This window comes from Vanessa tameamea, chromosome 29 (assembly GCF_037043105.1).
Source record: "Vanessa tameamea isolate UH-Manoa-2023 chromosome 29, ilVanTame1 primary haplotype, whole genome shotgun sequence".
Taxonomy (NCBI): Eukaryota; Metazoa; Arthropoda; class Insecta; order Lepidoptera; family Nymphalidae; genus Vanessa; species Vanessa tameamea.
The window spans coordinates 2,648,470-2,674,737 of NC_087337.1; the positions used below are offsets into that span (position 1 = coordinate 2,648,470).

Consider the following 26,268-nt stretch of genomic DNA (forward strand, 5'->3'; position numbering starts at 1 on the left):
TATCTCGGTCTGCGTGACGGATTACAAAACTAATGACTTCTTAGTTGACACCTTGGGAATCAGATGATCGCCTCCAGGCTGTTTCAAATAACGATAAAATTTTAAAAAATGACAATTTTAAAATAAAGTCCCGCTGAGTTTCTTTCGCCGGTTCTTCTCAGGTCCGAGATGTTCATTTCCGAACCGGTGATATCTGACTATCAATAAACAAGTGTAACACTTCTGTATTGACTAAAGATTTTTTACTTTGACTTTATATGACTTCGAGACACGCTACTCTCGTCAAACGTCATACTATTTTATTAGTGTGCATGTACTGGCCACTAATGGCCAACGGTTGGCCACTATTTTTTCGACCCGTTCTCAGATTTGGTAGACATATAAATGATTAAAGCAAGTAGCCTCTTGCGAGCACTCTTAAATCGTTATTTTTACAAGATTGACATTAAGAAAGCATCCGTCGTTTCGCAATGTAGATTCTACTGAGAATTCTAGGTTTCTTGTTTATAGGACGTTCAATAAGTAATCTTCACCCCTTCTTTCAAATACAGAATTTCAGAGGTGAAATGTGTTCGCCAGTCCAGGGCCGGATTTAAAGCTCGGACGCTCAGAATAATGACGAAAAAATATATTTTATTAATATATTTATAATGATAATGTTTGGGCACTTTTTCTCTTTGATAGAACGAACCAGGCACAATTTAAAGTATTTAGCGTGGGTTCACACACACCGCCCACATACAAAAACATTCATCAATATTTGTCCAGCCACATAGTGGACAGGAGTGCTGAACTCCTATATTCTATAAAAACGCTTAAATAGTTTAAATGAGTTCTATTGATCGCTCAAGAAAGATCTAGAATAGAAATCCAATAAACAACATGTAGTTCGATAAAGTCAACAACCGTTAGACATGCAAACTAAAATAGGTTATATCGTTTAAAAAAAGTCGTGTTTTGATTGTTCTATTTATTTTCAAGAATGTTCTCAATGGTTAATAAAAGCCAAATAAAATAGCGCGTTCTGTTGGAGTAGTCACTGTACTTTCGGACATAACATTGAATTCAAGAATCAAGCAAAGACTCTCGGCCTCGTATTTTCTGTTCACTGTAAAATAAATCACTGTTTCACTAACGGTATTTTATTACGCATGAGGTCATAAAAATATACATATATAAACATTGTAAAGGCCCCAGAGGTAGAGGTCTTGTCCTCACCCAAATCCGTCCCTGCGCCCGACAGAATTCTATCACTAAACATAGATACAAGTATATCGTACCCCAAGTTGAACTTCAGCTCTGTTCAATCAAATTACAAACCGAATGACTAAACAAATAAGTTAGTTTCGTGTAATTTGCAGGACTAAGGGGACCTGCGTCTGACTTTGTATGGCCTGACACGAACTTCCCTGATTATTTTATCATAATGCCGGTACTACACGCGTGTACTCGCGTTAATTTCTGTGAACTACATAGCTGTTACAGTTATTCAACAGCAAGTTTTAGATCGGAGACAATTGAAATACATCGTCGTGATTAAAATTGTTTGTCTTTATTGCTACGGCTTAGTATTTTTGCTGATAAATACATTTCTGAGTTTTCTTTTTTTATTTATTTACCGACGCAAAAGTAGTATTTATCTGTGTGTCTGTGTATAATCGTCAATGAATCAATTTTGATTTATTTTTGTTTGAAAGGTGACCTCACCGAGAGTGTTCATAGCTACGATTAAAGGAAAAAATTTCAGCTATTTGAAGATCAGTAGCGTTTTTTGTCTGGCATGGTATGTGTAGTGTAAACAGATCTATAATAACATATTCATTAGTATTAGATTTATATCTTATATAAATATATATTATCTGTGTATTTATGCATTTGTCATCTCGAGTGACAGATGTCGCGAAAGCGCGGGAAAAAACGATATATTAAATGGGCGCGCGGAGACGGTTTGTGTGCACAGCGAGCTGATAAATAAATATAATGCTTATTTTATTTAAATGGTAACTCGACCTTACATGTGAACATTACAGTCCGATTGATTAAAAATTTAGTCTCATGTGACTTTATTGATCTGAATAATATGGTAACCCAGGTTGCAACGTCACCGAGAATCAGCGGGACATCCAACCCGTTAGAAATTGACATAATAATTGGCAAATAGATGCATAAAAGCTTATAACTTTTAACTTTGCCGTTTCATAAATTCAAATCAGTTGTAAAAAATAAATTGGTAAAGAAGACATATTATTCAATACAAGATTATGTATACAGATGATAAAAAAGTTTAGAGTTAAATGCTCGTTGACTTCCAGGCAGGAGACATAACATACATATATAATTGTATTTAACTAACATGACTGTATTTTTAGATGTTGAAAAAGAGTAACTACTGAGTTTCTTGCCGGTTCTTCTCGGTAGAATCTACATTCCGAACCGATGGTAGCTTCACTTAATATAGTTTGTTAAATGACGATTCAAAAGTGCTTGTAAAAGCCTACTTGAATAAAGTATATTTTGATTTTGATTTTGATTATGAGTTCCTAAGTTATTCGTCCGATTATGATGTAATCCACCGGTCGGTACCACTTATTTTGACATTACATCTTAGTTCCGTAGATTGGTGGCACATTGGTAACGTAGGATAAGTTTAATATTTCTAATATGTCCACGAGTGGTGATGACCACTTAACATCAAGTGGCCTATTTGCTTATTCGCCTAACTATATAAAAAAACCTGTGCAAAAATAAATCACTGAGAGTGTGCCACTGTTCGTCACAGCAGAGGTTTTTAAAAGCAATTGTGCGAATTTTTAAGTCCACGAAGAAATAGAATTCGAAAAAAAGAAAACATAAACAGGAACGTACGTTCGAAATTTGATTTGCTCTGAAACTGCCAAGCTGCGATCAGCATTCAGAGTCCAAGTGAGTTGAGCATTTAAATAAGTTTTCAAATAAATTAATATCCTCGTTCGCTACAAAACGAATTTCCTTCCAATAATTCAATAAAAACTTTACCGATATAAATTGGGGTGATTTTTTATTCGTTTGAGGAAAAGTACTTCATTTTTTTTTGTATTTATACTATTAAAAGATATATTTTTATGTCACTACTAGTAAGTACTACTAAGTGTATTAACGACAGAATCTTATATATTAATAGTGAAATTGGTTGAGAAGAAATAATATTTGATACTAAATGGCAAACAGTGATGGTCTGATGATGTAAACAGTGGTTACAAGTCGTGTATCTTAGGCGTTGATTCTGAATGCAAGCCCGGGGCAAGCACCACTGAATTCATATGCTTAATTTGTAATTATAATCTATCTAGTATTCAGTGGTGAAGGAAAACATCAGAATTTGCCTCTAGTATCCAACAACCGGCATTGGAGCAGCGTGGTGGAGTAACTTCCAAAATTCCTCAAAAGGGAGAGGAGACCTTTGCCAAGCAGTGTGACATTAACAGACAGTTATTTTAAAGGCGTATACTTTTCTCTCTTATAATTTAAGGCCGTGTTTCGTTGATTTGATAACGACAATATTTTTTACCAAATAATAAATCGAAAGTGAACTAAAGTGTTAAAACTTCTTCGGTGAATCGTAGTTTTTGTTACAACCAACAAACGAAATTAAAATACTCTATAAAAAACTAACAATTGATGTAATTAAAATATCTATGATAGTTATTTATGACAACATACCCGGAGCTACTTGAAGTAGCTTTAAAGCTCTTCAGTTACGGACGAACCGTTTATAAGAAAAGACAACATCAAATTCTGAAGCGACTTCTTTTTGCTGACACTTTAAAAAATACAAACGTAAATTCCCGCAAACGTCAAAAGAGCTCTCGTGTCGAGGGGAATTGTAACATGGCACTGCTGCACTTCAACTTGTTAGTTAAACTTGTAAGGGCACTGACACACGATGCACTTCCTGTAGTACATTTAATCAAAACGCTTCTGTTGCCAAATTTAAAAAATATATTAAAATAACGTTTTTTGTGCAAAAGGCTATTTTATAAATAATTAGGGTTTATTAGAGTTCATGGAACACCTTGGAAATGAAACGATCGCGTCTTGGCAATTTCTTTGATATATTGAATACTAGTTGTCGTCTGAAGCTTTGCATGAGTTTTAGAAACTCCACCACCCATGGACAGGTGGAAGGCTCTGGAAACAAACTGGCCTTGTCAACAACGGAAGGCTTGCAGGTGCATTGCCGACCTTTAAAAAACGAGTAGGTTATTTTCTTGAATGTTCCCAAATCAAATCAGTTCGGAAAAACCACCGACGAAAGCTCCTCAGGTTCCTCAGAGAGGTTGTGCGAGGAAGTGATATACGTCCTACTGCTAAGCCAAAGCCTCCTCTGCCTCTGAGGAAAACATTTGAGCTTATTTCACTATACTTCTCCAATGTAAGTTGGATCATTATTAGTTTTCGTTTGGGTTTGAATCTGTAATCTTGGTTAATATTGAGGCTAACATTCTAATCCTTTGGTCTTTTCCGTTTAGTTGTGCTTGTTAAAATTACAGAAGCTAGACACAGAATTTATTGTATGTTTGACTTTGAATTATCTTCTGTATTTATTTGGTTTATTTATTACGTCGTAATGCCAATATTACAAAGATAAATCTGCTGCTTGGTCACAGAATATCTAATTAGTAAGTAACCTACACAGACTGGCTTGCACCAAGCCCTTTGACCTAATAAAAGAAGTTTGAAGAAGTCTGATTGTCTTATCTTAACTGGCTGAACTGAGTCGGAGAAAACCTCTATAAAAATCACAGTGATCCCTCATTGGCGATGCAACGATGAGGGATCTCAGAAGAAAGGTACCAACAGAAGCAATGAATTACTGCTCTTAAACGTGTTGAGAGCATGGTCAAGGAAAGGTAGGTGTGGGCTAAACTGACTCCAAAGCCGTAACAAAACGGGTGTAGGCATTACTAACGCTCCAGTGTGCTGGATCCGACTACGATTGAGTTGGAGTGAGATTTGAAACATGAGTTCTTTGAGCCGCCCCTCAATGGGATCTTTAGTATCGACGATCATGCTGACGGGGATATTAATATCTTACTTTACGATTGCTCTGTGCCAGCTACCACGAATGCCCAGCGGTTGAGTTGGGCACCTGTGTTACTACCATTGAAACATTGAATGGCCATTGCAAATGTTCCAGACCGCTCTCATAACGTGTAAGACAACCTCAACGCAAATCTTTGCGCACAAACAGCCTGCCTTAGCAAGCGCCTCGGGGGCTTGATTCATAAACTCGGGTTTTAAAGAGGTGGTCATCTTCTCGTGATGAACAAATACATACCATATTCATCTCAAAACACTACGCATCACTCAAAAATTTAATAGCTTTTCATCTGTTCATTTCGTCGTCCGTCGGAAATGCCGTGCAGCGCTGAAATACTACTGAGATAATTGCGGCCATTTCACGCGGACATCATTTGCGAAGTGTTAATTATTTGCAAATTTCGGTTTACATTCAGTATTGCTTATTGGAAATTTTGTCATTTACAATACGCCTATAAATGGGTGTATGCTTTTAAACTAGCTATCATTAGACTCTAGTGCGGAATTAATACTATTGTTATGTTAATGTTTTGTCATACCTAGTGTTGTACCTATGTGTTTTTCGCGACAAGTGATGTTTATTTCGTTATTATGTATGGATTTTTTTGGCGTTGGCGGACGATCATATGAGCCTTGATAGTAAGTGGTTATCACTGCCCATAGACAATGGCGTTGTAAGAAATATTAACCATTCCTTTAACATCGCCTATGTGCCACCAACTTTGGTAACCAAGATGTCCCTTGTGCCTTTAGTTACACTGAGTATTGCTGTTTAGCGGTAGAATGTTTGATGAATGGGTGGGACCGACCCAGTATTTGTTAAAATTTTCGTAGAAAATACGTAATTATATGTTCCCAGCGTATACTCATACAATGTTCTGTCCCCATACTCACCCATAGAGCAATAGAGTTAATATTATTACGGGCACTAAAGACCTTAACTAAGACATCTTTGGTCTTGTACCTGGTGTTGAGTTTATAGCGCTAGAAATTCTAGAAATGCATATGTATGCATTTCTAGGTATAAGTTGGAAATTAGACGTTCAATTATAGGTGATCTGTGATCATTCTTTCCTTTTAAATTTACTATCGTTTTGATTTTCATATTTCTCGTTTATTATTTTTGTTTGAATTGAATTTCCATTTTGTAGTACTGATATGACATATTTAAAATGAGTTTTAACGAGGAAATCCAGGGGTTGCCATTACAACCGGTAAGCCCGGACAAAGCCTTTGTCGTCCGGTCTCTCTTTAAAGTTCAGGCTTGTTTCAAAGGACTTGCCTGGTTCCAATAATTCAATTATTTTGTCTCGAAGCAACACTGGATTATAAAGAATTAAATTGTTTTCAAAGACAAAGCTTGTTCAGCATTATTCTTGTACACATGATGGTTGGAGAATCATAACAGAGAACATAGAGATTGTTGATAAAAAAACCCGCTCATTTTCTTTCATCGGTTCGCCTCGGGACAGGGTGTTATCTTTTCCGAACCGGTGGCAGTGTTTGGTTTGACAATCAATCAGTAAGTTTATTGCTTCGATGTTAAATAAATGAATTTGATTTGATTTAATTTGGAATACCAATAAATCTATTTTACTTGGTGGTAGGGCTTTGTGCAAACCCATCTGGGTAGGTACCATCTACTCATCAGATATTCCACCGTCAAATAACAGTACTTTGCATTGTTGTGTTCCGGTTAGAAGGGTGAGTGAGCCAGTGTAATCACAGGCACAAGGGATATAACATCTTAGTTCCCAAGATTGGTGGCGCATAGGTGATGTAAGGAATGGTTAATATTTCTTACAGCACCTTTGTCTATGAGCGGTGGTGACCACTTACCATTAGGTGGCCCATATGCTCGTCCGTCGACCAATGCCATAAATATATATATGTAGCCAACAATCGCCCCTGGACGCAACATGTATTACTTTGACTTTGACAATGCACAAGATCAGACACATTGCCCAAAAATAAAGCCAGTTCATACGGATAAAATTTGGCGGTTAAATTTGGCGGCGGCAGACGAACAGACTAACACGAGAATGATCCTACAAAGGACATTATTTTCATCGGATGCACGAATCCATAAAAGAAAATTAAGTTATTGTTAACTTTTGTCTTACACAAAGGAAAGTCGTAAAACTTTGTTTAGAATAAAATAATTTTCAAGAGAATCGTTTCAGTCTATATTTGCTAAGGGTTACGTAAATAAGACCGATGTTGATAAATCGTAGTTTATTAACTGTCCCTACGGTTGGATTAACCATGCCGGGTCCTAGGCAATGCTCATATCCCCGTAAGAGTGCCCTTTATTTCTTCTTCTTCCTTGAATATATTTTTTCCTACCATAACACAACTTTAGCAACGAGGCTATTTTCTTATAAATTTGAACATTTAATATTAATAACGGAATTTTAAAGCGTTATTGAAATTCAACTATTAGTTTATTTACTTTTAGTCTGCCAGTCTGCCAATCTTAAAACCTTATTTCCCTATGTTGAACCTGCCTTCGTATCAGGCCCTAGGGTAGTTACCTGTATTACCTTGGAGATAGACTGGCCAGAAGAATCTATGTCGAATGACAGTTGATTGATTAACGACTATATGCACTCAAAACGCGCATATAGCGAGACTTGTTACATTTTTTTATAAAGACAGTTGTTGGAAAAATACCTAACTTAAACACAATTCCACTCAGATAACAAATGTAACTTTGCCAGTCAGCGGGTTTTATTTGTCTAAAGTAACAGCTTGCAAAATTTCCCACTGCTGGGCTAAGGCATATTCTCCCTTTGAGAAGATGGTTCAGAGCTTACTCCACCCCGCTTCTCCAACAAGGGTTGGTGGATACACATATGGCACAACTTCATTGAAATTAGACATGTGTATCTTCTGTTATCCTTCACCATCGACCACGCACACTAATTAAGAGTATAAAAATCCTGTGTTACTTGCTAGGGTATGAACCCGTATTCATCGCTTAAGATGCACGCATTCTAGGCCCTTTGGCTCAGTTTTGTAAGTCTGCCCCTTCTAAATTGTTCTTTCAGCATCGATATCTTTATTCGAACTGGTTCGCGCAATTTCGAGCGCGTCAGAGAAGTTTTATGAATAAAATGAATATTTAATTGATATCATACTTATTCTCAGCACATCTGCCCTCGGTGTCGTACGACACAATCTGGTTCAAACCCAGGCAGGCACCACTGAATTTTCATGTGCTTAATTTGTGTTTATAATTCATCTGTGTTTATAAAACATCGTGAGGAAACCTACATGTGTCTAATTTCAACGAAATTCTGCCACATGTGTATTCCACCAACCCGCATTGGAGCAGCGTGGTGGAATATGCTCCAAACCTTCTCCTCAAAGGGAGAGGCCTTAGCCCAGCAGTGGGAAATTCACAGGCTGCTAATGTAATGATGTTATGTAAGTCGTCCATTTAGCGAATGTATTCGGTTGTATGACATTACAAATTATTACGTATGCGAAAGAAATAAAAAAATATTGATGATTTTGAAGGCGTACCTAATTCGGATGTGATGTCGTGTCGTACTATTGGCGATGTAAAGGTTATCCGCGCGCATCTGACAGCGACATTTAGAAATTGTCTTAGGACGACACTTTTTTGTATAAAGTGGAGGTAATCAGACATAGTCAGATGAGTCACGATTACACACAGAAATCTGTTGCTGATAAAAGTAGAAATACGAAATATTGTTGCGTTACTCGGTGTAGTGCTTACGGAGATTCGGTAATAAGTTTTCATTTGTTTCCAAAAGACAAAATTATGGATAAAAAATGGGACTCTGGTTAAGAATAGGCAAGGCGATTGACAGCATAATTATTGTCTCATCCAGCAAGGACCACTTAAATCTAATTTATACTTAATAAATACATTTTTCCGTGACGTAAATTCTATCGAAACTGTCAAATCTGTCGTTCTTAGACAGCTTCACAATTTTGGACACTTAAATTAATATATTTTTTTTAAATTAATATTGGACAACATCACATACATTACTCTGATCCCAATGTAAGTAGCTAATGCACTTGTGTTATGGAAAATCAGAAGTAACGACGGTACCACAAACACCCAGACCCAAGACAACATAGAAAACTAATGAACTTTTTCTATGTCGACTCGGCCGGGAATCGAACCCGAGACCTCGGAGTGGCGTACCCATGAAAACCGGTGTACACACTACTCGACCACGGAGGTCGTCATCGTCATCGACGGACACTTGAGGCGGTAGTTAGAAACTTTCTATCGCCTATAGCATTCTAATACTTTCATCTATGCCCATTTTAAATCTGGTAACACCCAAGCTGTGGAAATTCAACGTTTAGTAATAATAAAATGCATTAAGACGTAGTTTCACATCACATTGCACATTTGCACAGTTTTCTCTGTTGTTTTTTTTTACCTGTTTTACATTTCAGGTCGAGTGCGTCATGCTTCCATTTTTTAATTAGCGTGAACTTTATTTAGGTTAGGTTTTAAAATGTAACCAAAATGAGTATGGCGCTAATTAAAAAAGTGCAGTACGGGCCAGTCACGTACGCGATAGCTGTGAAACGTTTTCGCCGTCAGACGTTACACACGCTGCACGGTGCTCTTAAATGATCATAGGTTACTTATTTGGAAGTCAGTCTGGACTTTATAAAAAAAAAAATATTTTGCGGCAGAATATCTGATGAGTGGGTGCTACCTGTCCAGACGGGCTTGCACAAAGCCCTACCACCACGACGTCATGTCAAAGATGAACACCAATGTGATTTTGTTTTACATTTGTTTTTTTTATTGTAGAAGTGATAAGGTATCGTCTTGTTGAGCCTAATTTTTCCAAAGTGTCATTCGAATGAATGATATTTATTTGCAATGAATTATCGGTCGAATAGCGGATTTTGGACCAATGGGCGACCTGTAGTGATATTAAAAATGCGTAAGTGACTCTGTCCGACTGACTGTTGCTCTACCACGGCCAAACCGCCGAATCGAATTAGATTAAATTTGGTATTAAGCAAGTTGGAACCTAACCTAACTACCTACCCCTAAAACGCGTGCAAAACCGCGGGCGACAACTCGTTGGAAGTAAACGTCGATATCGTCCAAACAAAAAGATTTTCTTTTCTTAACAATTTTAGACTTTATGATTTTAAGTTTACTTTTTATCCCAGCAATGTTAGTTTTAAAAATAAAACTATCGACGTCCTAATGATATTTCCATTCTTCTTATTAGCTTCTTCATTCTCGTTTTCTTCTCAATTAAAGCGTTAAATATTATCTATCATCATGTCTGTAGATACCACTGTTACTCCAGGTCTGAAAATAGCCCAAGGGAATTAAACAGAACGGGGCATTTGGACATGAGAAGTCGAATGTTTATACTAACAACAGATATCTAATTCCCGTAACACGTTCAACGATAATACAAAATATTTCCAATATGATTATTTAAAATAACCCAACGGACTTGAACAGGATAAGGGATTTGCACATGCGAAGTCAAATGTTTACATTAACAGCAGATATCAAAATCGCGTAACACGTTTAATGACAAAACAAAATATTTCCGATATGATTATTTAGTTTGTTCCAAACAAGTAACGACCCACGCCGTCTATTCATTCAACCATATTGAAGCATAAATTAAAGTCTTCATGAATTCCAAAGCCTATAATTTACATATTGACGAATTATATCGTTTATAAACGTACAAATTTGGATCTTATTATTTGAAGATAAAGGTGGTTTTCGAATGAATTTTATAACAGCCTAAAGTCAGGTTGTTCCATTATGCAAGCTTTTTGTTTGTGAAACATCCCTTTGTCTGTCTGTTTCGGTATATAATGTCTAGATTTGTGTGTTTGAAACGAAAAAATCTAGATCATTCCTTTTAGGCCTCTACACGGAACGAGTATTGTTGCGCATAAATTTTGAGTTTGTCACCGTGAAATGTGCGGAAGCTGTGATCCTATTTATTAATATAACTCATCGGTACAGAATTATGTTACTTATATTTGACCAAGAAAGAAGTACTTAGTTTCATAAGTATAAGTTAAATTAAATAATACATGTTTTTCTTAACGCTCTTGGCAGAGCGGCATTACGATATGTCTCTGTAGCGCGTCCCACATTTACGATTTTGAAAGAAAAAGTGACAATGCCAGAAAACAAACCGTTTCAACGTCTTCCTAAAAATGTCGTGCCTAAACATTATGAACTACATTTGGTACCAAATCTTGAAAAATTTACACTTACAGGAAAGACTTGGGTGAAATTATCGGTCAGTGGAAATTTCATCACACCACATTCTGTCGTTATTGGAAACATCTTATTTCCGTGTAGGTACAAGATGTAATGCTATAATGGCGTGTATATTTTCAGATTGTAAGTTCTACCAAAGAAATAGTGCTAAGAAGTTTAGATTTGGTATTAACGAATGTCAAACTGCAATACGATGAAGATGATTCAATTAATACTCTTAATTCGGTAGAAGTACAATTAGAAACTGCAGTTGTAATATTTGAAAAAACTCTACCCGTCGGCGACGCTGTATTGCATTGTGAATTAACTGGTGAAATTAACGATAAAATGAAAGGTCTTTACCGTAGCAAGTACCTTACTCCAGGTGGTGAAGAGCGCTATGCTGCCGTCACACAATTTGAGGCAACTGATGCCCGTCGATGTTTTCCGATTTGGGATGAACCTGCTATTAAAGTTACTTTTGATATAACATTAGAAGTTCCGGCCGACCGGGTTGCTCTATCAAATATGCCTGTTAAGGACGAAATAATTATATGTGGTCGTCATGAACTAGAGAATTATGTTACGCTATTTAACGTGTGGCATCTAAAGCTTTAAATTTAATTCACTTACCTTAGTACCTTGACGATTCAAAAAAAATTTTATGAGCCTATTTGAATCAAGAATATTTGGATTATAATTGATTTTAATCCTCGCAGCTCGTATTCTAGTACACGTAGGTAATGGTCCGCTTACCACAGATATAATTTCGTCAGTCCATCGCCAAGGTGTCCGACCGCAAGGTCTAATACCTTCAACTTTGCCTCGAACAAGGCGTTCTACGGGCTCAGCGTTTTTTGAGACGATGCCGAAGAAATTTAAATAATACTTTTGAGTCTAAAAGCTTTACTATCCGTTTCGAATAAAGATTCTACTGAGAAAAACCAGCAAGAATTTTGTAAGTTACCCTTTTCAAAATTAAGCACTACCGTCTTTACCATGGGGCACATGGGGCACGTGCCCAGAGCCCCCATCCTGAGAGGGCCCCAAAGAACCAACAATTTACCAAATTAAACCAAAAAATATATAGCAAAAGGGCCCCAAATTTATGGGTGTCCAAGGGCCCCAGCACAGCTTGAGACGGCTTTGAAATTAGATATTAAATATAAGTGTATAAACTACGTATACATAATTCACAGTTTATCCAAGCCTTCACCCTGTCTGCTGTAAATCAGGACACACTTATACTCTGTTCCAATGGGAATAGGAAAGAACCAAAACAAACCGTACTTTTCAATATCACGAGTGTTTTGTTGAGAAGTCCGCTTTATGATTTACTACAAATAGTTCTTGATTAATATATCTTCATTTTTAATACGACAATATTTCACTTAACTACGTAAATCCACTTTAATTTGACTTCCAAAGTAACGAAAATATTTTTGCCGTCATTCAAAACGCCATTTTTCGATGAACGAACAATTAAAATGGAGGCCCCACTAAGGATGTTCGCTAAACGAATGGAGAATGAATAAATTTATACAGATAAAGAAATATTATTTTAGTTTTAACATAGTTTAGATTTTTTTTTTAAATATATAATTATTTAATTGGTTATAATATGGATTATAATATAATATAGAAATATAATATAGAAAGTTACATATTGTTCGATAAAAATGTTATTGTTTTATATAGTAAGGTATACAATTTAAAAGAATTAATTCATTTTATAGAAATAAAAAATCTTAAAATATAGATCAGTTTTATGCAAAGCAACACTTATTTTATAGTTTTGAAAATAATACAAAAGTAAGATATTATTCGGAATGAACAAAAGTTTTTTTCTTACGACCTGGCTTTGTTTAAGCAAACTGTAATTGTAACCGATTTTGTATTTACGACCTTTTGCTTTTGCCTACTGACTTTTGATTTGCCATCAACACGGCCTACGCTGATTGAACGTTACTTTTTGCGGTTTGAAGATTAAGACTAAGATGTTATTTTTAATTAAATTTTTTTTTTTTCATAATATTTAATGCTAAGAAATGTATTTCAAGGTCAAAGTCGTTTTAGATATAAGATAAAATAAGAGTTTCTTTGAAAGATATATAAAATTTTATTTGTTCATAACCTTAGTATTATACAATACGTCATATGTCTTGAAAATGCCGCTTCATTATTGAAACATACAATGTTTCTTTTTATTAATGATGGAATAAAAATCTATTCATATAAATTAAATTGTGAGTGTGTTTCTATGACTTATCACTAAAATAACTACCTCTTTATAAGTTATAAGGCTATTTGCGAAAAACCACGATCCAAATCAAAACTAACCTAATTTTTATTTAAGCCTAAAAATGATGCTATCTAAAAATTTGAATATGTACCTTTCTTGCAATTTATATAAAATTTATTTAAAAAATTACGTAGAACCAATAAAATTATATCGTTCTCTAGCATTCTTTAACCATTCACTCAACAATTTTCTCCTCACTAGTCTTAACTAAAATGTCATGTCAATTCAAGGTCAAAGTTGTTTATTTATCATTTCTCCCATTCCCATTGGAATAGAGTGTAGAATATAATATTATCATATTAGTAACTTCGCATCGCAATATCAAACGCATTGAATTTATTAACGTGACAACAAAAAACTCAAATTTACCTCATAATAAACACTCAGTGACATCGGTGATTTAAAAAAAAACGTGGTTACTAGTAGTAAAGTGGTGGTAGAGCTTTGTGCAAGGCCGTCGAGGTAGGTACGCACTTATGAGATATTCTACCGGCAAACAGCAGTACTGAGTATCGTTGTGTTCTGGTTTGAAGAATGAATGACCCAGTGTAACTACAGGCTCAAGAGATATAACACCTTGGTTATCAAGGTTGGTGGCGCATTGGCGATGTAAGCAATGGTTAATATGGGTTCTTACAGTGCCATTGTCTATTGGCATTGGTGACCATTTACCATCAGGTGGCCCAATTACTCGTCCAACAACAAATATCACTAAAAAAATGTTTGGAGTGTGTTTAAAAAAAACAAAGGTAGAAAGAATAAAATTATGACAAAACTTTTCTTCTCTTATTTTGAATAAAAAATGCCGAAAGTGTTTCTTGATCGTTTCGATGTTATAGCGTCCCTTCCGTTTCCGGTGCGATTTTTGGTTCATCAGTCATCGTACTGGGGTATCGTTTGTACTTGTGACTGATTGTAAATATGACAATAAACAGAAAAAAGTCATATGAAAATATTTCGACCGAGACAATATTAAATCCCAGCAAGAATTTCCAAATAAATTCAAGCGTTCAATCGCTTTAAGCTTCTTTTATTTAACCAAATTTGATATATTATGAGGAAATTCTCAAATATTGCCAAGTATTCATTTGTTTTGAATACTCAGCAAAAGTGCTAATGTGAGCCGAGTTATTAAGTATGTCTAATCTTTTATTTTATTTATTTAAAATACTTTATTGCACAACACAGGAATACATAATATAAACACAAAATCTTTGATTTTTATAACCGTTCATAAAGCGTTTATTTATGATTTGGTCAATTGTGTCATGGTCGTTAGGCTTGACTTAACCAAGTATTTTGTTCGCGTTCCTCAATCAATAAATAACTTTATAATATTAGTATTTAGACGATTCCCGTTCGCCAAACCCGGTGTAATTAAATTTAAGTAAATATTTATTTTCACTAAACTCACTTTACTGGGATTGGGTGGGTTTGCGTGGATCGAACGATATAATTATAATTTGAAACATGCGCTTCATACCTTGCCAATCCTTGTTCCTTAAGAATTTCTCTTTTTTTAATATATATTTTTTAAAGTTGGCGGCCGGCAAAATGGGCCCCTGATGGTAAGTGGTGATCACTGATCACAAAACATTATAAAAATAAAGATAAAGATAAATATATATATATATAAATATATTGGCCAACATCACATACATTACTCTGATCCCAATGTAAGTAGCTAAAGCACTTGCGTTATGGAGAATCAGAAGTAACGACGGTACCACAAACACCCAGACCCGAGACAACATAGAAAAATAATGAGCCCTTTCTACATCGACTCGGCTGGGAATCCAACCCGGGAAACCTCGGAGTGGCGTACCTATGAAAACCGGTGTACTACTTGACTACAGAGGTCGTCATAATCACATTAGCCCTGTAAGAAATACTAACCATTCCGTACATAGCATATGCGCCACCATTTTGGAGAGCTACCATGTTATGTTCCTTGTACCTGTAGTTACACTGGCTCACCCTTCGAACCGTAACACAACAATACTAAATATTTCGGCTGGCGGTAAAATATTTGATAAATGGTACCTACCCAGACGAGCTTGCACAGAGCCTTACCATCAAGTAAATCTCCTTGAAGTTTTTTTAGAACAGCAGTTCACAATATTATATTTGATAAATATATTTCAGGACTGTTTATAGCGTTTGATTAATATTGATGGCGCGGCGTCGAATCTTCGGTTGCCAAATTGCGTGCCTCTTTTCCCTGAGGTGAAAGTAGGTAGTAAACCAAACAATATATATTGTAAGAGATCAGAAGAGGTCGATTGGTCTTTTAGTTTCTTTTACATAAACATCAGGTGATTAACTTTAACTAAACAGTGTAGGTAGAATAATAATAATCGTTACGATTGAAAATCAAGTGAACCCTCCGACAACTAACGAACGAATGCCCCCGAGGTCAGCTCGTCGAGGCCTTATATAGGCTGTACTTCCTAGAATATGGACATTTTATTTCGAATATAAGAATTAGTCGAGATTAGCTTATAAGCTTTACGTTAGTATACGTTTATTGATCTCCTTGATTGTATAATGTTACCTAGTTGATTTTATGTATGTTAAGTCTTTGTTTAATTTTAATTTTTAACTGTGCCGTTTCGTAAATTTCAAATAATGTGTAAAAATATATTGGTAAAGAAGGCTTATTATTCGATACAAGATTATACAGATGATAAAAAAGCGTGGAGTTAATGCTCGTTGACTTCCAGGCAGGATATATTACATACATATATAAATGTATTTAACTAACACGACTGTATTTTTAAACGTTGAAAAAGTGTAACTTCTGAGTTTCTTGCCGGTTCTTCTCGGTAGAATCTACATTCCGAACCGATGGTAGCTTTACTTTAAATAGTTTGTTAAATGACGATTCAAAAGTGCTCGTAAAAGCCTACTCGAATAAAGTATATTTTGATTTTGATTAAATAATTATGTAATTGTAAATTTAGCTGATTTATGTAATATTGTATATTATCTCATTGTTTGTTTCCCTAAAATAAAATAAAATCAGTGGCCGTATATACGCGGAGCGCAGGTAAACTTAAATGTTACCGTCGATCCAAGATGGCCGCCTCGCTACCAGCGACTCGACGCATCACTAATCACTATACCGATGTCCAGATCCCATAGCAACACTTTTCGGACAAGTATAAACAAACAAGATGGCGCACCATGCCCCGTCAATTATAAATATTTTATAGCAAATAGATTTTATATCAATTGCAGTACTTATTACAATTACGTGAGTTTTTGCACATAGAATAATATTCTTGTTATAATAAAAATTAATTGCATCTTACGCATCAACAGGATTATGTTTTATCATAAACAATACGTTTAAAATATTAAATGCAGATTAATAATATTGGTTGGACAATTACAATTTTATGTAATCTGTGGTCAGCTGGTCAGTACCGACACAATTTAATGAACCGTCTTTTAATTGAATTACGTTTTAATATAATAATAATAGAAAAATAAACAGTCTGTGAGTTCCTGAACCGTGAACCGATTGTGATGGCAAGTGGGGTGCTGTGTTAGCTCCGGGAGGTTACTGGCCCAATAATATACCTACTACAATTTTTCTTCGTACAATCTTTCAATGTGAACGCATTATGTAGGTAAATATTCTATATATATAAATATGAACCCCTATTTATATGGGCCACGCCATTTTTTTTTTTCTACGTTTAAACGCGAGTTTTCCCTACGTGAAGTAACGGTACCCACCCGTATCATCGGGGTCGTCTCAGCACCGCTTGCGCAGCCCTTGTTTGAGCCACAACTTGAGAACGACTTTACCGATAAAATATATTTTTTTGTAAACTATCCTTTCTTGGCAATTGTTATTGAAAGAAAAACTAAGAAAAATTCACTGTGAATTGGAAGTTTTCAGAAAATTGATAAGCAAAATGGCGACGACTATGACGACTACGACGACCTCTGTGGTCAAGTAGTGCGTACACTGGTTTTCATGGGTACGCCACTCCGAAGTCCCGGGTTCGATTACCGGCCGAGTCGATGTAGAAAAAGTTCATTAGTTTTCTATGTTATCTTGGGTCTGGGTGTTTGTGGTACCGTCGTTACGTCTGATTTTCCTTAACACAAGTGCTTTAGGTACTTACATTGGGATCAGAGTGAGGTATGTGATGTTGTCCGATATTTATTAAATGGCACTTATCACGAGTTATCCGAAACTATTGGCCCGATTACCTTGTAGCATAGTTACTCCTTTTGCGACTTACTAACTGAGAAAGGATTTTTGAAAATTTCAACTTCAAATGGGGGTAAATGTTAGTGACTTAATATGAATTTTACCTCTACGGAGTGGTAACATTTTTAAAAGTTGATCTAACGTAGTATTTCCTACATGCTGAACATACATAGATGTCTAACCTTAGTTTTACGTGTTTCATGCGATTCGCTAATAACTCAGCTATATCGTGCACTACTAGGAGTTTATGATTAATATATCTTTATTTATAATACAACACTATTACACTTAACCACTTTAATTTTACTTCCAAAATTCCGATAACGGTTTCGTCGACGTTCAAAACGCCATTTTTTCGCAAATCCATAGTGAATATCACAGATTAATCTAAACTCTTATGGTTGGAACGGAGTAAATGTATATAGCGGCTAAAATCATTTTCGTCTACCTTTGCCGGAGTCGGATTATTGTTGTTCAGAACTCTGTTGCTAACGCTGCTTCGCTCGAGAGTTATAATTTTCGATTCGCTTTGACAAGCTTCCATACCATTCTGATGTCGCTTGATTATAAAGTATAGTATTTATTAACATTTCGTACATCTCTAAAAAAAAATATTTTAAGTAAACAGTGTATATTCTTATGAGAGTCTTTAAATCCAAGTAAGTAACCCGACCAAGGAATCGTCGTCGTAAAATATATACCTACAGCTGTTCAGTAAGTACACGCACTTATACCCTGTTCAAGTTAGCTTGATATTTTTGACAGACGGGCTAGTGATGAGAAACAGAAAATATAACAAATATAACATCGATGGAACGATGGAATGCGTAATTGAAATTAGAATTCAAGTTCAAAAGGAACCCCTGTTCGTAACAATAATTTAACAATGATCTTTAATAAGGATTTTTGTAATCGATATTTGTAGCAGTTACTGCCTGCTATTCGCGTCCCTACCGTCCGACCGATGTAACATTGTACAAGCGTCTATTACTTTCAGTGTTTCTAATTAAATTTTACCGCTCGGCCGATGAATCTGAAGATAGCGTCGCCACCATCGTCCGTGTAATAGACACAGGTGTAGAGTGTCTAGTGATTGCCACAACTGCGTGAGGAACACTTTCGTGTACCCGCACATTAATAGTTGATATTTGAGTTGGAGCAATACAAAAATCCCAATAAATCCGAGCAACGCCAAGGACGCTTGAACCAAGATGCCACTGGGGTCAGACTGTACTAAGCTGTTTTTTCTCAATGTATATCCTGTAATGTTATGTATGTACGGTAAATGTTAATGGTTTTGTGTGAAAATGTGATACTCATAGCATTGGTACAAGGGACAGACACAAACTTGTTACTATTGTAAGTCGACTGCATAGTTTGTAACTCTTTTGTTGGGCAATGTTAAGGTTCTACCATAGGATCCCAGAAAGCGTTCAAAACGCTTCTGTTGTCTGTTGTCTGTTGTGCAAGGTTATTATGCCATTAGTGAGTTCATGGTTGACAGCATATCTTGGGAGTATAAAGATCACTAGTCCATAATATATTGTTATTTAATTAATATTAAAACTACAATTGACTATTTTAATAAACTGCGGCACTTTGAAAAAAATCTAGTCTCGGTTTGTTTGATATGTAAAAATATGCACTTCAATAACTAATATAGCCGCCTAGCGCGCAGGACTTTTTTAATCCAAACTTCTGAGCAGCACTTCATTTTCTAAGGGCAGTTTGTTCCATAATACGCTCACATATATCAAAATCAAAATATTCTCCATTCATTCTAATATCCAAACCCAAAAAATAACCCAACGAAAGCTCAAAAACTATGCATAATTGTTTTCTTCGTATCAATCGAACCAATTTTGTCATGGTATATAATTATTGAAATTTGTTTCATTATTTATCATATCAATCAATCAATCAATCAATCAATCAATCAACTCAGCTGACTGATGCATTTTCTTTTATAACAAAACTATAGACGATGCAGATTCTAATTGACACTTCAAGTGTAAAAATTATGAGGCTGTCCAAGAACGACATTTTAACAGTTTCGATACAATTTACGTCAAGGAAAAAAATATTTATTAAATATAAATTAGATTTAGGTGGTTCCTTGTTGGGTGAGACAATATTTGTGTTATCGATCTTAAAGCAGTCTCTTAGGCTTGCCTATTCTCAAAGCAGTCTCCCATTTTGTTCTCCATAATTTAATTTTTTGGAAACAAATGAAAACTTATTACCGAATCTCCGTAAGTACTGCATTCAGGAACGCCTCAATGTTTCGTATTTCTACTTTTATTAGCAACAGTTATCTGTGTGTAATCGTGATCAATCTGATTACGTCTTAACGTTACCTCCACCGAGCCGAGATGGCCCAGTGGTTAGAACACGTGCATCTTAACCGATGATTTCGAGTTCAAACCCAGCCAAGCACCACTGAATTTTCATGTGCTTAATTTGTGTTTATAATTCATCTCGTGCTCGGCGGTGAAGGAAAACATCGTGAGGAAACCTGCATGTGTCTAATTTCAACGAAATTCTGCCACATGTGTATTCCACCAACCCGCATTGGAGCAGCGTGGTGGAATATGCTCCATACCTTCTCCTCAAATGGAGAGGAGGCCTTAACCCTGCAGTGGGAAATTTACAGGCTGCTTATGTTATGCTTATGTTACCTCCACTTTATATTAAAAAGTGGCGTTTTTAACTTCTAAATTTCGCTGCCAGAGGCGCGCGGATAATCTTTGCATCGCCAATAGCATACAACGCGACAAAGACGAACTTCTCTTCTAAATTTCAGTGCGACAACGTCCCGTCCGCCCTTGATTACGTAACAAACGTATACGTTACGTCCAAAAATCTCAAGTTTTAATATTACTAAGATATAAAATAAACCCAAAAATGTTAACTGAATTATTTTTTTTTGCGCAATTTGAGATAAATGTGATATCATATTTCTAAAGATTGTCGTTCACCGTTCGATGCTATGTGAAGCTATAATTTGCATAAATACATACAGCCACAAATCTTGATTTACAGATTGAAATTAAGAATCAACATCGTCGATATATCGTACCTAATTTCTGTATGGAATTTTACTTTAAACGAAATATGTTTGTTTGTTTCGCCGGCGGTTTTTCCGAACCGGTACGACTTAGGAACCTTCAAGAAAAGAGCGTACTCTTTCCTGAAAGGCCGGCAACGCACCTGCATGCCCCCCGGTGTTGCAGATGTCCATGGGCGGTGGTAGTCACTTTCCATCAGGTGAGCCTCCTGCTCGTTTGCCACCTCTAATATATAAAAAAAAAAATGTTTGTTTGTTTGTTACGCTTTCACGTCTTAACTACTCAACCGATCATCGTGTTATCAGGAGGGCTTACATTACTTTGTCCCCGAGGATTTACGTGTCCGTTGCACAATAAGGCATAGTGACTGTAAAATTTCAAGTCTATCGAACGCAGGGCTGGATTTAGGGGAGGTTAAGTGATACATAGAATAAACATAATATTGACAAACCTGACTGACAGAAATGAAAATGTTCAAATTAATATGTAAAATAATTATTACGGGTCTCACTCCTCTGTTGCGTCAGGGCCTTCTCTCTTTTGTGGCCCCAGAGTCTCAAGACCTTTGAATTCGATCTTGACCCACAGTTTCGGAGATCTCGTAATGATATTTCGCATAGATATATGTATAAATAGATCGACCAATTGAAGAATCTTTGATAAGTTTATGATGTTAAAATAAAATTTGTACAATTGAAAAATAACTCAAGCGATACTAAGCTATTTATCCAGTGGATCATCGGGCTAAGAGCACTCAGTACGTCCAAATATTCGACGCCATTAGTGACGTCATAAATATTAATGTTCGAGACCCCATCCGCCATGTAATCCGAATGTACGAGCAAATATTTGCATATAGTTGATAATGCACGGACGGCTAAAGCGCCAAGTTCCTTTTTTTTTATTTAAAATAGGAATGACAAACGAGTAACGCGATGGTGAGCCGTCACCACCCACTGTTAAAAATATTAACCATTCTACACATAACTGTTAACAGTTAATGTGTGCCAAGCTTTAAGTTATATGTAAATTAAAATGTGTATCTTGTGCCTAAGATTAAGCTATTTTCCTTCAAAAATAACGCAATTTAAACTATTATTGTCAAACGTGCTTCAATAGTGTAATGTTAAAAGTCGCGCCATCGATTCTTACTTCTTGGGCTAATGTCGTCCCCACTCCTAACACAAGTGGTAAGCTTAAAAGGAGGGGTAAATAGAAATATTAGGAATTCCTTAATTAATTAAAGGCAGTACTCCTTTTTTTTAAAATAAAATCAATCAGACAGACAATTGTGAAGTATGTAATGAATGAAATACGTCTACTATTTCAAAGACTAGATAAAAAATAGCGATGTGCTTGAACTCAGTCATTGTATACGAATTAGGTTTGCTGTTTTCAAACTTGTTCTATATTCGTTCAATTTGTTTAATAAATATTTATTTAATTAACAAAACAACTTATGTTTATTTTATTCATATTGTTAACTTTCACCGTGTCTTTTAGAAAATATTTATTTTTTTGTGGTATAGGAAATTGGACGATTCATTTGATAGTAGGCGTCACCGCCGTCCCATAACCATTTGACGCTGTAAGAAATATTAACCATTCCTTGCATCGCAAATGTGCCATATATCTTGGGACCTAAATTGTTATCTTTATTGAATGAAATTTTTAATGTTAAATAATATACATTAGTTCAGTTAGAATTTGAGATTGTCGATAGCAATTTACTTAAATTTTGTTTACGTTTCTCATTTTTTTTCTGATACAGTCGTAGTTACTGCTCCCTAACCGGCGAGTACCTTTTTTCCTCTCTCTCGAAATTACTTGACTACACTCGTTGATTTTTTTACTTATTAATAAACTTTCGCACGCGAGCCGGAGTGGGTTCGTTTAACTTTATTATTCTGGGCTAAAAAGTAACATGCGTCCCATTTCAGAATATAATCTGTGTATCAAAATTTTACCTAGTGTAATTTCAGTAGTTCGGGATGGCAAAATAAAATTATGTTTTTTACAATGATGCTCCAATCTCTCTATATTTCTTTAAAATCCCTCACAATCCTCCAATTGTTTTCCTTATGACAGCTCAATCATTTTTAAAATAAGAAATAGTGTCACATGCCAGTATTAAATGTTATCCCATAAAATAATATTAACTAAAGTTGTACAAATTATTGATCAATTAATTACAATAATAATTCTATATATTTATAATATATGATATTATTAATGATATAATTAATTATGATATCCTATGACGTAGCACCGTATGGAGGCTAGGGCTAGTCTCGTAACACTAGATTCAGCCATTGTGCCGTGATTGAGTTACAGACATACATCAAAATATTCTTATCTATAATATATATATGTCAGTACGACAAAGTCAAATCAAAACCATATTTATATACAATATATCTGTCTTAAAATAGCATAGCATAGAATAGGAAGATGTTGAACAGATAGACTGTGATAAAGTTTTTCATGGAAGTGAATAACCGAGTATTTTAGCTCTCTGAGTCGACATCATTATAAACTTCGAACTCTTTGTGGCTACTTTTAAAGATATCTCGTATAGGATGTATCACATAGGTGAAATGCCTAGGCAATTTAAGTCTAGCTGGATTTTTCGCTGTTTTCAAACTGACACTTGAACTTATAATATCCGTTATAGTGGCTTATTTATTTAAAGATACGATATATATGGCTGGAAATCATGTTACTTGTGAGATGACGTCAGACAGAGAAGTATGGAAGAAGAAGACATGCTTCGCCGACCTCAAGTAAAATTCGGAAAAGGGCAGGAGGATGATAAAAACATGGTTCCAAGGCATTCTTTTAAATCTTCAAAAGACCATTTCTTGTAATAAATATTAGGGATCATTTAGTCGACGCAGGTCAGTTTCGTTAGTGTCGTGTTGCGTTTTAACCAGCATAACTACAGGCTCAATATCACATACATTACTCTGATACCAATGTAAGTAGCTAAAGCAACTTGTTTTATGGAAAATCAGAAGTAACGACAAACACCCAGACCCAAGACAACATAGAAAACTAATGAACTTTTTCTACATCGACTCGGCCGGGAATCGAACCCGGGATCTCGGAGTGGCGTACCCATGAAAACCGGTGTACACACTAATCGACCACGGAGGTCGTCAGGCACAAGATCAGGCGTAACATCATAGTTTCGAAGTTTACAATGTATATAAGTGGTGACCACGTAACATTTCCCAGTCTGCCACCGTATTTGAAACAAAATAGTGCCATAACTAAGTATGGTACTTAACTTGAACAGATTACGACCGGTGGTCATAGTAGCAGCTTGGAAGCCATTGTCGCAGCCGCAGAAAATCAAGAGTGAAACTTCAAAACACTAAATTGAGCTATGAGTCGTGTACTTTTAGATTTACCAGTTTTTTTTTATCGATATTAAATGCCCAACTAACATATTCATCTGAATAAGGATTACCAATGAATTAGCTACGCAAACGATCAACTGTACATTGTCAACTTCACATTTTAAGCTCGTGTGCGTGTTACTTGGTGGTAGGGCTTTGTGCGAGTCCGCCTGAGTAGGTACCACCCACTCATCACTTACACTACCGCCAAACAGCAATACTTAGCATTGTTGTATTCCGGTTTGAAGGGTGAGTGAGCCAGGGTAAATACAGGCACAAGGGACATAACATCTTCGCTCCCAAGGTTGGTGGCGCATTGGTGTGATGTAAGGAACGGTTATTATTTCTTAAATCGTCAATTTCTATGGGCGGTGATGGCCACTTATCATCAGGTGGCCCACTTGCCCGTCTGCCTGCCTTTTACATAAAATAAAAAAATAAAATAAAAGCACGTATGCGTGTATAATCACAACTACTAAAGTCAAGCCAGTCAATAAAATGTGACGCTGTTAAGTTATATATTTTGTGTTCTATAGTTTTTTTATTTGTATAGAAAACAAAATAACGTACGAATCATAATAATTTACTGAAATAAATGTAATATAGATGTTCATAGATATATATTATGTATGTCGACATACAATGGAGTGACTCTTTACACTGTTTTGTGTGTATTTAATTTATTTTATTACTTATCATAAATGACGAGATCGCCGCGGCAACGTTTGAGGAATTCCCCGGGTCACGGGGAAATCCCTAGACCCGTAGCCGGACTCGCTAAGGTCAATCAGGAATATACTCTCAGATCTAATGTATTTCATTTCGAACCGATCGTAGATTTTTGGAAATTATTAAAATTCATGATTCACTTCATTACTGACTTTGTAATGAGCTATCAATCACGAATGAATGAAGCGATGGACGGCGCCGCTTGCGGAAATGACGTCACAGTGCAACGATCGTCTGATTTATAGTCCATTTCAATCGGAGGAGTAGATATAAAAAAACCTTTAAATTTAATATTCCATGCGATTTGCTAAAAGTTTAAATATTTCTTCAATGTTATTTTAATTTTATAAATTTCGAAAGAAATAAAAGTTAAGGCGGCCCTACATACATCTACAATAATTTTGCACTATATTTTTATTGTGCAATAATATTGAATACCCTCTTTGGATCCAAAAGTTCAATAAGATTTAGCAATAAGATTGACAAACCATTGGAGTCATATATATATTTTCAATACATATTAATATTTTAAAAATATTGCGCAATAAAATTTAAGCTCGCTCAAACTTCTGTTCAATCATTGCGCAATTTTTCAATATTATCCCTACACTGCTAATAATACTGTACAATCAACTATATTGTGCAATATTATTGTAGATGTATGGGCCGCCTAAAGCTTTGGCTTGGACAATGATTTCAGGTGGTGAAGACTGTCGGCGGGAGTCGTGATGCTGCAATATGTGGAGTGAATGGCGCTGGCTCGTGGTCACGTTGAACGCTGTAGCTGCTTTGTCACCGGTCGTCAAAATTGGTGAGTATTTTATTTATACAAAGAAACAAACAATTATTTGCAACAAGCAATGAATATTAATAATATAATCGAATTGAATAGAATGAATTGATTTGTACCAGTGCAATAGAATGATGTTAGGATTCTAGCGATCGAAAGCCGCCGTCAGCCGCCGTCAGCCGCCGTCAGCCGCCGTCAGCCGCCGCGGTCGAGTCGGAATGTATTTAGTTAGTAATTCGGCCCGACATGTCGTACTGCTCTCATCTATGGGCTACTTTAAATAGAAAATCTAAATACTAGTTTATTCAACTTTTACAAGCACTTTTGAATTGTCAATTAACAAACTATATTAAGTGAATCTACCATCGGTTCGGAATGCAGATTCTACCGAGAAGAAACGGCAAGGAACTCAGTAGTTACA

General features: G+C 35.8%; 1 protein-coding gene across 2 annotated transcripts in view; it reads left to right on the forward strand.

Moving 5' to 3' along the window:
* Window positions 1-26,268, forward strand: part of LOC113395260 (glutamate receptor ionotropic, kainate 2) — a 75,859-nt gene that overhangs the window by 31,060 nt on the left and 18,531 nt on the right. For both annotated transcript variants that reach the window (XM_026632827.2, XM_064219867.1), the window contains exon 2: window positions 25,758-25,868. In XM_026632827.2, coding sequence (XP_026488612.2) covers window positions 25,796-25,868 — 73 coding nt within the window. In that variant the 5' untranslated portion in view covers window positions 25,758-25,795. The remainder of the gene's footprint in view (window positions 1-25,757; window positions 25,869-26,268) is intronic.